The 17,010-nt window shown below is 34.5% G+C and overlaps 1 protein-coding gene across 5 annotated transcripts in view; it reads right to left on the bottom strand.

Moving 5' to 3' along the window:
- Nucleotides 1–2,647: 2,647 nt before the first annotated feature.
- LOC127852247 (RNA-binding protein Musashi homolog 2-like) overlaps nucleotides 2,648–17,010 on the bottom strand; it is a 108,554-nt gene continuing 94,191 nt past the window's right edge. For 2 of the 5 annotated variants that reach the window (XM_052386147.1, XM_052386156.1), the window contains 4 exons: nucleotides 12,689–12,907; nucleotides 10,506–10,711; nucleotides 9,057–9,117; nucleotides 2,648–8,296 (listed from right to left, as the gene is read on the bottom strand). In XM_052386147.1, coding sequence (XP_052242107.1) covers nucleotides 9,079–9,117; nucleotides 10,506–10,711; nucleotides 12,689–12,907 — 464 coding nt within the window. In that variant the 3' untranslated portion in view covers nucleotides 2,648–8,296; nucleotides 9,057–9,078. The remainder of the gene's footprint in view (nucleotides 8,297–9,056; nucleotides 9,118–10,505; nucleotides 10,712–12,688; nucleotides 12,908–17,010) is intronic. The other 3 variants (XM_052386164.1, XM_052386170.1, XM_052386152.1) reach the window with 2 other exon arrangements.

The following is a 17,010-nucleotide window of genomic DNA, read 5'->3' as shown; positions in this document are numbered from 1 at the left end:
AAGGGGTTTCATTATATCACTAAAATTCGGTATGTAGTGACATCTAATAGTTCTCTACTTAGTTTGTTCAAATTATGCACCTGGGGTCAAATTTGAACGTACCCCAGGGGTCACAAAATTGAACATATGCTTATATTGGGCCTATTTTGTGCAAAATTTAAAAATCTTCCTTGTCCATAACCGTAAAACCTAGGGCTACCAAATTCGGTATGTAGTGACATCTAATAGTTCTCTACTTAGTTTATTCAAATTATGCACCTGGGGTCAAATTTGACCCTGCCCCGGGGGTAACAAAAATGAACATACGCTTAAATAAGGCCTATTTTGTGAAAACTTTAAAAATCCTTCTGTCCATAACCGTACGGCATAGGGCTACCAAATTTGGTATGTATAAAAAATCTATTGTCCTCTACCAAGTTTGTTCAAATTAAGCCCCTGGGATCAAATTTGACCGTTCCCCAGGGGTCACAAAATTGAACATATGCTTATATTGGGCCTATTTTGTGCAAACTTTAAAAATCTTCCTTGTCCATAACCATTGGGCCTATTTCTACCAAATTTGGTATGTATTAAAATCTTAAAGTTCTCTACTAAGTTTTTTCAAATTATGCCACTGGGGTCAAATTTGACCCTGCCCCGGGGGTCACAAAAATGAACATATGCTTAAATAAGGCCTTTTTTGTGCAAACTTTAAAAATCTTCTTGTTCATAATTAAAGAGCCTAGGCCTACTAAATTTGGTATGTAGTTACATCTAATAGTCCTCTACCAAATTTGTTCAAATTATTCTCCTGGGCTCAAATTTGACCCTGCCCCAAGGGTCACAAAACTGAACATATGCTTATATAAAGCCTCTTTTGTGCAAAATTTAAAAATCTTTCTGTCCATAACCATTGGGCCTAGGGCTTCCAAATTTGGTATGTAGTGACATCTTATAGTTCTCTACCAAGTTTGTTCAAATTATGCCCCTGGGGCCAAATTTATCCCTTAAAGGCTCCCATTAAAAAGTTGTTCAAGAAAATTTGATTAGTAAAAAAACATGGCCACAGGAAGTCATTGAACTTTGCATGTTTATGCGTTTTTGCTCTTTATTCATTATGGGATGAATAAATGATTTTCTTCTCAAACTAAAAGTTTATCAAAATACACTTGGAATAACTTTTTAATTTTAAGAGATAAATGCATACATGTCGAGCGTGAAAGGCAACATGTTAACTATCCATAAATGTTAACCCTTTACCAAACAATACATTTTGGACTGCCCCAAATTGAAAGAGATTGCAGACGAAAAATAATATTGTAAAGGACTATTCATAAACTGGCTGGGTGGGGTAGAAATCATTGAGATAAAAGGAGAAATTGCTCATCATGAGCAATTTCTCTTTTTGAAACCGGAAGTCCTGTTTTCAAAACGAAAACAAACTCTTCAGGAGTTATGGTCTATTGGAACGTCAGATGGAAAAACTAAAGGAAAGTTAGGTCAAGCTAATTGTTTGTCATGATATCTCTTTAAACCTCACGCCATATGCAGGTAGTGTTGCCATGATCGCAACATCTTGATGAATTATAATTCAATTTTTTGTCTCATTAACTTAACATTTACTTTGTTTAACAAACAACCTATACAAAGTTATCATTACTACTGCCTTTCAGCACCTCATTAACCTGCAAAACTCGTAACTTTATGTTTTCTTAGGCAAATATCTCTTTGTACAAAAAACAATTTATTCACCACGCTAACAATCCTGCTATACTCACTAATGCCTCAAAAAATGAAGTAAAGTTCAGGGGATCTACTTCATTAGGTATTTTGCATATGTCATGAACTATATAAGTAACAGAAACTTTGAAACCTACAAACACTTTTTGGAATTTTGGGGGAAAAAAATCATGATTGAATGAAGGAACTTTCATTAATCTTGTAGAACATGCGTAGATTTGATCTTCAGCATCTAAAAATATGTGCAATAGAAAGAAAGACAATATCTTTTGGAGAGATAAATGTACCTATTTTATAAGCAAAGGACCTGTGCGACAATTCCTGGGCTTTTTAGTCTGTTTAGTTTACACCTTAGTAACGTTTGCCATGTATAAAAATGCTCATCCTTCCAACTTTAAGCGCCCAGTGGGACGAGGGATAGAAAGAGAAAGTCACATGCTTGAGTACGTTTCAACCCATGCATATTGCACGTTTTTTTTCGCATAAAAAAAACAGTGGAGCGATACAGGGCAATCATGGCCCTCTTGTTCAAATTAATTTCATTGTACTGTATCTAGTTATAAAAGTGAATTGTGTTCCGTCCATCAAATAATTGCGCGTGTTCTATCTGTCCCATTTTTGGCAAGCGTACCATTTACTTGTTCTGGGAAAACAGAGCTAAATACCTGTGTATAGTGTCCTCCCACATAAGCGTATGCAGTTGCATAGGCTTATCAGGGACATCACTTTCAGCTTTTACTGAATTTTTAGTTTGAGTCTCATCTTATTAAAAATCCAGTTAAGACAGAAAGTGTCGTCCCTGATTAGTCTGTGCCAACTGCCCAGGCTATTCTGGGACAAGACTCTATGCACATGCAATTAGCTTGGATTTCCCTGGGCGAGGCTGATTTCTTTCATGACACCAACTTTATGAAAGACAGAACACGAATACCAGTTCAAACCTTTTATTAAGAGTAAAAGTATTGACATGTACAGTAAACAAATCGCACAGACTGAGACATATATATCCTGTAGTGTAAAATCAATTACGTACACGACACTCCCAATTTTCTGGGAACTTAAATTGAAATACAACACATCTGGAGGTCTGATGCCTCAGAGATTCTTTTGAAAATTAATTCTTATATTACAGATTCCATGATTAAAATAGAAGGTAACTTTGAAATAATTTAGTTTTGAACTTAAACTGTAGCCAATATATATTTAACACTGGTATTTTGCAACAAAAAAAATGTATTAAAATTTCAAATACCAACAGTTGTGTGAGCCTAGCAGCTTTCTAAGACCTGAATATTTACGTGATCACATGACCTTAATTATAAGAATATAGGAATAACAAGTCTCAAATGCAAGCAAAAATTAGACAAGTTGCTTTTCCGTTGACCAGTTTTTGCACGCAAATGAACCATGTTTTGGTATGTAGTCAACGTCACGACGCCACTGAAGATTTGGCACAAACAGATATTATTTGCTATCCATGGCGTGAAGGGACAGTTACAGTCAACAAATGGAGGGCAAAAATCCAATTATCTAAAGGACAGCATTGAGGGTACAATTATAAGATGATTTTATTAAATGAAATTTTCGTTATCAATTTCAAAGAAATGTGTAGGTTGATAAAAATACATGTAAGATATGGGTAATCTTGAACTTTCTAGTGTCTGAAAATTTGCCCAATATCTATCAACTGTAACTTTAACCTTGGTTTTCTATTCTACGAAATTAACATACTGGTTTTTGCATAAACATACCTGAATAAAGCAGGCATGACAGAGATAGTATTGCTATTCTAAAACAATAATTTATCACCGTTAAAAATATATAACAACTGCAATTCTGGTAATTTTATATAAACATTTACAATCATCTAAATAAAAATGAATGATATCCGCAAGTTACCAAAGAGAACTGTTATATATGAAACAATTATCTGTCGGATACATTGAACATGTCCAATAAATAAATTATTTACAAAAATAATTTAGACTTTAGAATTATTTACAAACTGGTTTATAACAACTCTAAATCTAAATGCAGTCTTTCTAAGTCTACAAGAAATATTTTGGTTACATAAGAGATTATTTAGCCTACTGCAAGCAATTATTGAACTATGGATGACTGGTCAATAATACGTATCAACAAAATCCAGTCCTAAGCAAAAACTTGTTCAAATTAACAACCCAGCTTTACATGATTTTCATCTCAGAAATATTTCTTACTGAAAAACATAGTATTAATAATCAAAATAAAACTTTTGTTTATGACTTTGTGAAGATGTTTTGTCTGTGCACAATTATAAAGATCTTTATTAGAGGCAGAAAAATAATTCCATCTGCAAAGGCTAGAAATTGTTCACAAGGCTACAAACTACTATATCTTTGGTAACTTGCGGCTTGTTATACATTGATATGTTCACCTTACAAATAAAAAGGTTACATGAACACTCTCACACACATTTTATAACAGACAAAAAATGAGACATATTTTGTTTAATAAGGTAGATAAAAGTAAAAACAAATGGGCGTAAGTTTTTGGTGGGTTATGTTAAAGCTAAGCAACATTTGGTTACACAAAAATTTGCACAAATCTTTTTAGTACAATTATATAAATGTACTTGTGAAAGCTAGTACTAATTTCTGGTTTGCGTAGATGAGCTCAGAAATTCATGCTAATTGCGAAGAGATGTGCAATGCGTAATGATTTTATTATTTCATAAATGTGCGTTTTTTGGGGGTAAAATTAGCACTCCTTCGTTCAAAGTTATTTTTTCTGCATGGACATTTTTTTTACATAATCACAAATAACACAAAACAAGTCATTATTTACAGACGCAGGGAAGCAACAGGGTTTAAAATATAAGGCTACTATATAATTTAATTGTGCTATTTTCACCAAATGTATTGATTAATTTAGAAGATCAATGTGGTTTTAGCATGTTTAAAAAATTACTGAAAAGATTTTGAAAACCTACCCACTTAAAATATCAATGCCACACCCTGTTAAATCCCTCAACATTACCACATACGATTAAAATACAGGAATATAGGTTCATTCATCCACATCAAATCAAAACGCCATTGATACAATCCCAGATCATGAACAAATATTGTAAACGTCCATAATATTTACACATTACAATGAAAGTCACACCTTAAAACAATGTAAATGGTAGGAAATCAACTCCCATAACCCTTCAATTAAAACTAACAACATTCTCCAAAAAAGTACTCTGTGAAGTAGAACCTTTTTAAGTCATTTCATGTAATATTTAAAGTATTACAGTATTAATATACACACAAATAAAAGCCGTTTCAAAAATGTATAAAACATGAATAACAGCTTCAGTAACAATTTTAGCATTACCCATCTACTGTCCTTTTATTAAACAATGCCATTTAATAATTATTTTTTAGTCTGAAACAAAACTTGTAAACTAAAAAAAATAATCTACAAATCATTGAATTTAAGCCAGGTATAGAAGCTATGAAAGCTTGTCTTTCATGTATCATGTTTAACATTTTACTTTCAATGAGAAGTCTTCAGAAACATTTCATACAATCCGAACTTTCAGGAATCACCAATTTGCATGCAAAACAACAGAGAAATTAAACAAACAGACAAGTCTCAACAAACATAAAATAAGAACGTTTTTGTGAATCTGTCAGTCAGTATAAAAGCTATTCCTGTTTGGACATTGCGTTGAGTTTGTCCACACCCCACCCACAGTTTAGTTTGAAAACTTTACAATTACGACAAAAGACTACAATTCTCGAAAAGTTAGCAGTTACATGATATGAACACTGGATTATTGCTTTGTTGAATAACTTTGTATGTAAACAACAGAAAACAACAAAAGCACACACACAAACAACATAAACAAGGGTTCCCAAAGAAATTTGACATAAATTATAGACAACAAAATCTCTGCCACTTATCACTTGCAACATATATTTGTTACATTGCATGTTTCATCATGTTAAAAGTGAACCCTCTGAAACCATGGTCATTGAAAAGTAAGCTGTGATACGAAGTTTTATCACGCATTCACTGGTAATGTTATTTTGTGTGTTTTTTAATTCACAAAGCGTTACTGCATCTATGTTATCTAAGACACTAAATCACTATATGAGCATAGCTCTACTTTAGACAGATTTCCTCCCAAAATGCACACTAAAATAGTCCCAAAGGAGAACACATGGCTTCGTTCTAAGTTCTAAATTTTGAACACATTCTGCCATGGGTGGGGTGCGACAAAATAACAACAATATCACAAATGTCTCTACCTCTACGGCTACATAAATATCAAGAACTACACGGCTATTGCTGATAAAATTTTAAACAGTAAAATACCCGATTTCAAGTGTGTTAAAAGACAACAAATCATAAATATGCTTTTAAAAATTCTAAAAATACCATGATAAGACAATGAATGAAATGAATGAACATGAATATGTAATAAATACCAAAGGCCAATGAAAAAGCAGGTAAATCCTCCCTGTCTCATTCATGCATTTAGCAGTTGAACCAGCTTCACTCTTTAAAAAAAGTGTTACACATCTGTTGAAGCATTCGATAAGAATACACTTATTGTTAAGGAAATTTAAAGCAGATTAAATAGATTAATATTGACATAGAAGCCGATATTTTCAATAAGAATGGCCCACAAATACAGAGACAAAACAAGTGACAAAGACAGAAAACATGACATAAATATCAAGAAAAGTATTTGATCATATGGCCCTTTTAATTCCTCACATTTTATGTAGACAATATTCCTGACTTGACGAGACGTTCTCCAGTTGCAACAACACAAAATGCAATGTCAAAGATTATTTATTTATGTAAAAAAAATATTGTGTAAAATGTAACACATCGTTGACTTAAGTTCAATCAATAAACAACACATCTTTAAAAACCCACATAAACACTAAAATCTAAACAACAATGTAACATGCCATTTTATTTCCAAGTTCAAATCCTAATCTATCAGAAAAAACAAATTACAACATTATTTTCGACAACAACAGTATCTGAACATCATAGTAAAATGTATTGTTATGATTCTACGCTAAGTAACGTCTTTACACTGCGTTGTATAGCACCTTAGCACACTCATTTTGGTTTCCTAAGCACTAACAAAGGTTAAGATAACGTTCATAAATGCGTTGCATTGTAGACTAGGCTGTAATTAGGGCCCACTGTCAACAGAATGGTGATCAGAATGTTTTTAATGCTATTCAATTGCTTATTGTTATACGGATTGCATATTGCTATATATTTACAAATTATCCATGTTATTTGCTGTTTTTTTCTTTTTCTGAGAATGTTCATGATTTTTTATCATTCCTATGTTTCTAATATAATCTAGAACAATAATGTTTGAGAAATACATTACAGCTAACAGTGGGCAAAACAATCTGAATTCATGAGTTTTTTGTGGAGAATAATGACAAGTGAAAAATGATGAATGTTGACCGATGAATTAAGACACCAACTACATAAAAAACTATAGAAACCTTCACGAAACAAATCAGTTTAAACAGATTTGGAAGAAATTTTAAGAAATTCTAAAATTAAAGAGTTCAAAGGGGAGGTAATACATAAAAATTATTATCACCCTTCAATACAAGCTCTTCAATAAAGAAGTGATAAAAGTAATGGCAAAGGGACTATCACATACAGTCAAAAATAAAAAAGCTTGCATATTGATGGTTAAATAAAATTAAAACAAAAGTAAAACCCATGTACAAATCCTTTCATATTAAAAACAATCAAACTTGGTCCTACGTGATTTGAACTATATACAGCTAAAAAAATTATAGCTAGTTGAAATATCAGCAGTGTGAAAGTGGAATAATAAAACATAAAACTTTGCCAGCTGAATAACAACCAATTTAAATAATCTTTAAGTTTTACAGGTTTTGTCCTTCTACTATTCATTTTAAAAGGTTTTCTTGTATGTTTATCACTAAATTCAATGAACCTCGATTTACTGTCATCAAATACATCTTAAAAATGTTTAATACATAACAAAAACTTGCAAAAATGTGATCTAAAATATAAGCATTATACATTTTCATTTAAAAATAAAAAACAATAATAAAATCACAAACAAGAATATGCAACAAATCTGTATATGTCATGAATATTTATCTAATTTAATGTAAGTCGGGCATTCAGAAAGTTAACTGTCTCATTTCGCAAAAAAACACTAAAATACACTTAAGCTTGCTCACACTTTCTATAAAAGTTATCACGTTGAAACATGACCCTGTTAATAAACACCCCAGAATGCGCGAACTACAATAAACAGACACAATCGTAACAAATAGTCATTAACAAACGTTACCACAAGGGTGGCGTACATGTAATAATATACATAAAATAAAGAGAATATACTGAGACTCGTTGGCCATGCAGTTCAAACAGGTATGTCACTGTACGCATGTGCGTAAATACGCTCAAATATTGGGTGACTAACAGGCAGGTCTCCCTGACGATGTATTTCATCACTGCAAGCTGGTGACCAGCGCCCCTCCCCTGCAGACAACGTTTCTGGAGACAGTTGGTACACAGCCTGAAGAAGAAGCAGACGACAAAATCACATAGAGGACATTTGTTGGATTTGATGGAATATTGATTTTAATTCACTCATGATAATAGAAAAAATAATTGTTCTATGATCAGGAGTGAATTAAAATCGATATTCCACCAAATCCAACAAATTGTTCTTTTATGTTATTCTTACAAATGATTATTTTTGTATTTTTGATGAAATCATGACGTTGCAACTTCATAAAAACAACGTCATTTAAAAGTATAACAGTAAACATTATTGATATAATTTTATGTCACTGTTAATTTTCATTTGTTTGAACAGTGAATCATCAATTAACCTCCAGAAAGAATAAAATAAATTGATAAAATTAATGGAAGTTACATGTACCAACATAACACAAAATAACAAACGATAAACCTCTATTGCTTAGTATGTCGGCCATTTTTCCATTGGTCTGAAGTATAGAATTTTAACCTATTTATTTTAACTTTTAAAATGCATCCAAAGCTTAAGGCTTATTAAGACGCTGTTGCTTGTGTTTTCTGGATTTAACCAGTACTAAGTACGCCAAGGAAATGAAACCATGGAAATTCTTATTGCCATACAGACACATGAATTTTATTAGTTTAAACAGTTCCAAACAGACTATTACCATATTAAATAAGTTGCATTAAAGTTAATGCCAAACATAAGTCTAATACATTTTGTTGTATGTTCCATTGTCTTCTGAATTAATACATTCCATAACTGATAAAATGCCGTGTCAAAAGATCCCTACCTGTTGCTATGCTACCACAGATCTAGTGGTATCCATTCTGAAAGCTCACCAACTGGGTGGGCTGTAACAAGACAAGCAAGTATTTTAGACGCATGTGTAGTACCTTAGAAAGTTACATTTAATTCAAGAATTTTTTTACTAGATTCAAATTTTAAAGGCTTCATTTTCAACCCTTAGATACTAATAAGCAGCCAACAGCATAAAACCTGAACAGACCGTTACTCACAAGCTGTTCTGTTTTTTTGCTGTTGGCCATTTTCACCTTGCTTCTGAGTAGGAAAGGGTTTACAATGAATGACAGAGTATCCAACAAATATAGGCTATAAAAGAAAGGGAAATTATCAAATTCAAAAGTGTATATATATTTGCAAGACCCAGGTCAACAGAGAATTAAGCATATAATAATCAAGTCAAGTCACACCCCCAATAAACACTATTAATTAGAAAAGGTTACACAATAAAATGCTCAAAAATTAAAACCACAGTACATAAGGAAATTTTAAAAATTTGGGAACATTGTTTATTTAAAATATTGAAGGTAAAGTTTCACTTTGATTATACTTCATATTCGAACTATGCTCTAAGAAAACTGGGCTTAATGCATTTGAGTACTGAGTAATTTCCAGATTAGCCTGTGCAGCCTGCAGTCTGGGAAGAAGCTTTACTCACATGCATTAAGCCCATTTTTTACAAAAAAGGCAACTTCATATTTACAAACAAATGGAGTCATCACATGACACAATTCACATGACACAAGTCACATGACACGTCACATGTCTAACAGGATACGGGCTGACATTCCTGTAGACAGAGAACACAATCATGGTGGTAAAGCTACTTTTAAACAACACAAAAAGTAGTTCCAGACTTGAGCACATAAAAGTTTAAACAGTTTTCATTTGAACGGTAAAATATTTATCAAATCATATTAAAGTCTTAATTACGTTTGCATAAACATGATTTTTCAGTCAATAAACAACTCTGACCTTTATCTGATGGCGTGGCTATTAAATTGTTCTTACTTCCACATGGCTATAAACTTGTTATTACTTGCACATGGTTTAAATGCTATGCATCAGATTCCACAATTATTGTTGATTGACTGATATTCAGTAATCAATGAAAAATAGTTCTTAGAGGCCTAGTTTGAGGCATGTCTGACCCCTCCATAAGGTATTCAAGATAAAATATGGCATCTCATCTCCCAGTTAGCCCATCACTGGTTTATATGGCCCAACAAACAAAGCCAGGATATAATACACAAGTCTTATTTGAGACTAGTTTGGAAAAACTGGGCTTAATGCATAAGCAAATGCATCAAGTCCTGTTTCCCAGAATGAGTCATTATTTTAACTATAATTTAGAGATGGGGGGGGCTGAGGTGGAGGAGTCACAGTGACAGGGCTTAATCTAGGCCTCTAACTATTGCACATGGCGCTATTGACGTACATTCCACGACTGCATCTCACGTACCCTGGTGAGGTTGAGGCCACCAAAGCCGCCGGGTTGCGGGCTCGTGGCCTGCAGGTAGCCCAGGGGGTCCTGCATGGAGATCAGCTGATCCAGGGGGCCGGGGCTGCTCGCGCCCATGATCTGGCGGCTCTGGATCGGGGAGGTAGCTTGCGGCACTTGCTGCAGGGACGCCAGTGTCATGGCTGCAGGGGGAGAGGGGCACAGTAAGGTGCAGTAAATACCAAAAATGTTGATCATTATAGTCAGTTCTACAGTAGAGTTAACTATTCAGAATGTTTGCATTTATAATGACTATTTTTACATGCAAACAATAAAGCTGAATTTTAAAAACATAGTTTAACAATCTCTACAATGTATTACTGGCTAAAGTTCACAACCAGAGAGGGTAGAGACAACCACCAGAGAGGCTAGACTTCACCACCAGAGAGGCTAGAAGCAACTACGATAACTAGTGGGCTAAATATTGTGTCTATGGATTAATTTTCAATTTCTACTAATACATAATTATATATTATACATGTAATATAAAAAACTGCGTTAATTCTACTACTTTAGGCCATGTTCAAACAGCAGTCAAGTATAAATCTACAAAGGGTCATTTCTAAATGTTTGCTTTCATGACAATAAATGTTGCCCTATAGGAAAGATAAAAGATTGTTCCTAGAAAATGTGAACTCTCAAGAGTGTGATCTCAGAAATATGTATAGTTTGCAACTACACTAGCCCTCTAAAATAGCTTATCTAAACAAACCCAAACGAAGCCCAAATGTAGGGACCAGCCATAATGAGTGCGTATGCGTTTGTAGAGGAGTATCTCATCTTATGATATTTGTAATGTTGTTATGTGTGTTAGACAGCAGCTAATCATTTACACAGCCTGAATGCAATGTAGCCCATATCTGGACATTCATCCATACTGAGTGGAGGGAGTGAATTGGGTACTATGATCATCTGCACTGACTTTAGGTATAAATTGGTCATGCAGAAAACCAAGCTGATCACATGGATGTGTGGGGGACAGGATGCTTTTATGAGCCTTGTTCTAGGAAAACTGGGCTTAATGCACTTGCCCAAAGTGTTGTCCTAGATTAGCCTGTGCGGTTAGCAAGAGCAAATCAGGGACCACACTTTCCACCTATACTGAATTTTTGTGACGAAGAAACTTCATATAAACAAGAAACCGTCGGAGACGGATAATGCTCCCCAAACTTTTTTTTGTCACAATATTGCACTATATATTCAGATAAAAGGAAACTTCTTGAGGGGCATAACTTTGGACAAAATAATACGATGGATGGTTTAGCAAATTAAAAATTTCAAAGGGCCATAACTCTCTAAATAAATAATCAAACCAGAACCCACAAATAACATGTGCATCTCCTCAAGGTAGTTAAGCTTCCCATTAAGCTTCATTGAATTCCAGTCAGTAGTTGGGGAGAAATAGCCCGGACAAGAATTGCACTATATGTACAGTTTATAGACAATTTTAAAGGGCCATTACTCTTTGAAAAATCATCCGACCATAACCGGGTGATAATATGCACATCTCCTGTTGGTAGTGAAGCTTCCCATAAAGTTTCATTGAATTCCCGTAATAATTTGCTGAGAAATAGCTCGAACAAGAATTGCGCTATATGTACAATGGAAAATTTCAAAGGGCCATAACTCTGTGAAAAATCATCCGACGAGAACCGGCTGATAATATGCACATGTCCTCTTGGTAGTGAAGCTTTCCATAAAGTTTCATTGAATTAAGGTCATTAGTTGCTGAGAAATAGCCCGGACAAGAATTGCACTACATGCATATGTACAGTTAATGGAAAATTTCAAAGGGCCATAACTCTGTGAAAAATCATCCAACCAGACCCGGCTGATAACATCTCCTCTTGGATGTGAAGCTTCCCATAAAGTTTTATTGAATTCCGGTCATTAATTGCTGAGAAATAGCCCGGACAAAAAATTGTGCACGGACGGACACACGCACGGACAGACGAAGCGGCGACTATATGCTCCCCCCAAAAATTTAGGGGGAGCATAACAAATAATTACATAACGAAAACCAGAAAGTGTTGAGGCTAAACTGGGGTGACACTTTACACACATGCGTTAAGACACGTTTCCCCAGAGCAAGGCTCACATGAATGGGGCGCACAACGTACCTGATCTCTGAGCGTTCACCAGGGCCTGGGAGTGGGCCGTGAATAGGGCCTGCGTTTCATTGGCTCGTTGTAAAGGGGACGAGGTTACCGTTGGTAACGGCGTCTGCTCGCTGCGCTGGAGGGTTTGCATGCCGTTTGTCACGTCAGCAAAATTATAGAGAGCTGTTGGCGAAGTGTGTCTGTCCGTTGCCGCGGGGATCAAGCCGTAACTAGGGAAGCCTGTGGCGGGAAAATTGCCTCGATACATTCTCGGTCAAAAACATTGGTTGAAGATTTATTCAGTAATTATTTATAAAATTTGTTTTTCAAAAATGATAGGCTTATATTACTGTTGGATGGCTTCCCTGGTTATTGCTCTAATGTCTAAGTGAATGTGCACACACCCTTTTCGGATTCGGATTGTAAATCGTTGGATTTGGATTTCTTAAAGGCTTTATTGAGATTGGACAAGTAGCTTCTAAAACTGGTAGAAGAAACTCTTGCTGGCAGACATGAGAGTTCTGGCTAGTTCTATACCGACTAAGCTACATTCTAATGTTAACATTTGATTTACACTCCAAATGCAGTATTATTCTGTGAGACGATTTGACTCAGGAAAATAAAATGGAAAAAAAACATGCATCAAACAGAGTATCTACAAACATACGAGTTCTCAGCGCTACATTGGTCTACAAGCTGACAACTTGAACATGTGTGCAATTTCACGGACATGCAGAGCAATAACAAGAACTTTATATCAAACACTGGTATATGAGATAATGTTACATAATACTAGTATATAAGCCTCACTCTGGGAAGACAGGTTTAATGTATGTGCATACAGAATTGTCCCAAATTAGCCTGCGCAGTCCGCACATGCTAATTAGGAACACTTTCCGACTTGAAAGGATTTTCATTTAGAGGCTTCTGTTAAAACAAAAAAATCCATAAAAACAGAAAGTGAAGTCCTTGATTAGGCAATGTGGACTGCACAGGCTAATTTGGGACAACACTTTACCCACATGCATTTAAACCCAATTTCCCACAGACTGGCTATATTAAAGTACACTTATTAACTAAGGCATTAACAATTTAACTTAAAATGAACAAATTTACTATTGTTCAGAATAGAACATTTAAAAAAAATATCAATTAAAAACATATCAAAAATTCAAAATTTAGAGTCCTATCAAATACAGTATGATTTGAATAAATAGGTCCATCTCATAAAAGTATTCAATCAATACAATCACAAATTATGTAGCAAAAAATGGACATGATTAGCTGACTTATAATGGCGTAACACTCACACTCACATACACACACTATATGCATACAGTATAGTTGACATGTAAAGCGCTAGTATAAATTAAGTGGATTGTGCGAGACAACAAACTAAGGGTCATATCTTTGTACCAGCAAACAATTTATTGAACTGAAGCAGCAAACAACTGAAAACCCATCAGTGTGGCAATTCAACAAACACCAAACCCAACCAATCACATCAGCATGTCTTGCAGTCTTCTGGAGAAAGAGGGTAATGAAGTTTTTTTAAGAGAATGTTCAACTGTGACCTCAATATATGGATGATCCATATTAACTCCTTCCTGGGATTAATAAACAAAACTTTAGAGAAGCATTTCCGGATCTGACATCACAGAACTGCCACTCTGAGGGGGCAGGCAATAACTGCTTCTAACAGGGTGTCATTTCAGGGGAAGCAATTCAGTTTGTCATTTCAGAGGAAGCGATTCAGAGGAAGCAATTCAGGGTGTCATTTCAGGGGAAGCAATTCAAATTATTTAAAGGGAGACAATTATAGATCATTAAATTGGAGACAATTACATTTAAGGCAAGGAAGGCGGTTTCCCTAACCCTTAATATATCCTTAACAATTAAAGCCCAGCAAATTTCAGTGGATTTCAAAATGAAAATAATTAACTGAGAAAAGTCTTCCATAAAGCTTAAAAAGAATCCAACCCTTGGATTCAAGGGGGTGATCAAATAAACTTCTTAGGAAAGGAAAATGCCGAACTCCCCCCCCCCCTCCCAGAATTCATTCAAACTGTATGTTTGTATAATTGATCCAGCAAATTCAATAATTATTTATAACATCAGTTTGATGTTGTAATGGAGGAAATCAGCAAGAAGGAGGAGAAATTACACCCCTGGACTAGAGATGAGGTAAGCTACACGAGGTACTTCTTACCAGGCATGTGCGACATGGAGGCCGCCCGAGAGGCAAGGGCAAGGGTGGCGCTGTGTACCGGGGTAAGACCCAGGGAGGTCGGGATCACGCCCAGACACGCTAACAAGGGAGAGAACAAACACGCATCACTAGCCACACACACCTCGTAACGATGGATGGACACTAAACAACTAGACTACTGCCTGACTGTGACTGATGAATAACTTTCATTACAAATTAATCGATTCCTGCTACGCACTATAAACATGGGGTTTAATTCATTATGCTTGTTAAGTATTGTCCCATATAAGCCGGGGCAGTCTGCACAAGCTTATCAGGGACAACACTTTCCGCATAAACTAGATTTTCACAAAGAAGAGACATTTTTTTAACAAAAAATACCATATCAGAAAGTATCGTTCTTGATTAGCCGGTGCTAATTGCACAGGCTAATCTGGGATGACCACTTTACGCACAAGCATTAAGCCTTGCTTTACAAGAGTGAGACTCGTTGTTTAACTGATGTTTAGAGAAGGAAAACTCCCTTTTTAATACTAACTTTAAAAACAGGAACATAGTATATGAATGATGAATTACTTTTGATAGGAAAATACTACTAAAAAAAAATTTATTGATTTTTTTAGAAGGAAAATTCTCCCATTATATACATGATTTCTAAGTTTGCAAGGAACTTGTTCTTATTATATTAATGAATTGTCACTTTGAGAGGACAATACTAATGTACAAAAACATATAAAAAGGAAAAATGATTTTTTGATACGAAAATTAATGCCATTTTATAAAATTACTGAAGTGTTTAGAAGCATATTACTCGCACAAATCAATTTAATTTAAGGACAAAATTAGGAACACTAAGTGCATATGTGTGTGCGTGTAAGGCATATAATTATATTTAAAACCATATTATCACAATTTACACTACAAAATATGAAACAATTTCTAAATATAGTGAATATCAACCAAAAATATATCTTACTTAAAAGAGAACTACTCCATTACATAAGAGGAATGATGAGAAATATATATTAGTAGTTGGTATCGCCATGGTTATTGCATGTGAGGATTCCCTGTGAGAGGGGGAGGAGCCTTATTGAAGACACATAGACAGACGGACTATAGTCTGCTACTCAAGCTGCACAAACCAAATATTCACCGTCGTTCAATTTCGGGCAGGTATTCAGCCCTATTCCCAATGGAAAACATTTTTATTTTTTTTCCAAATTGGACATAAAAATTCCCAATTGAAGGCTTTTTGTGTGTTTTTTTCCAGATCTTATAAACATTTAGTTCATCTCCCATCCAGCTCTATATAAGTTGAAACTTAGTAAGTAAAATGTTGAAAACACTTTTATGCTAAATTTTGAAGCATTTGTAAACAAAACAACAATACTAATTTCCCAATTTTAGTCAAAACATGACGATTTTTCCCCATCCAAAGGGATCCGGTCCCATTCCCAAAATGGTAAAAACAAACTGGCTTGTAAGTCCATATTGCAAACAATCATGCCTACATGTATGTTATCATTTAAATCAAGTAAAATACATTTACAGAGATTCAATGTAGCAAATATTACATATTAGGTGTTAACAATTTAAGTCCTGCAGGGTGAATTTTTGGTTTGCACAATAATAATCAGTTTCTATAATATGCAAATCTATATTCTTAAATAAAAAATATCTACATGTACTATATTACACAGTTTAAATACACAGGCTATAGAAGTATAATACTCTCTACAGAATTAGCATATCAAACAAAGGTAAAGTAAAAATCTATGGTCAAAAATCAAACACATGACACAAAGTATTCAAATTATTAGTAAAACATATGAAAAACTACCATACAAAAATACAAGCATTCTCGTAAAATATCTGGTAAACATAACAAGCATCAAATCCTGAAATAGTTTTAGCATCAAAACTGTATACAATTAGTTTGTCATACAATCAGAACAAAAGTTCATACTGCAGCATTCGAAATGCAAGCTAAAGCAAACATCATACAACAAACTGCCAACACTCTTAATTGAAAAATTGAAAGCCATACGGCATATAAGCAGCCTTTTGAATGTTTACAGGCAGATGGCTTATAGGCATATTGCATAGATGATGACTTGTGAACCATAAGTCCCTC

Source organism: Dreissena polymorpha, chromosome 1 (genome assembly GCF_020536995.1).
Source record: "Dreissena polymorpha isolate Duluth1 chromosome 1, UMN_Dpol_1.0, whole genome shotgun sequence".
Lineage (NCBI taxonomy): Eukaryota > Metazoa > Mollusca > Bivalvia > Myida > Dreissenidae > Dreissena > Dreissena polymorpha.
The sequence above is the reverse complement of the archived record's forward strand: the minus strand, read 5'-3'. Positions and strand labels throughout refer to the sequence as shown.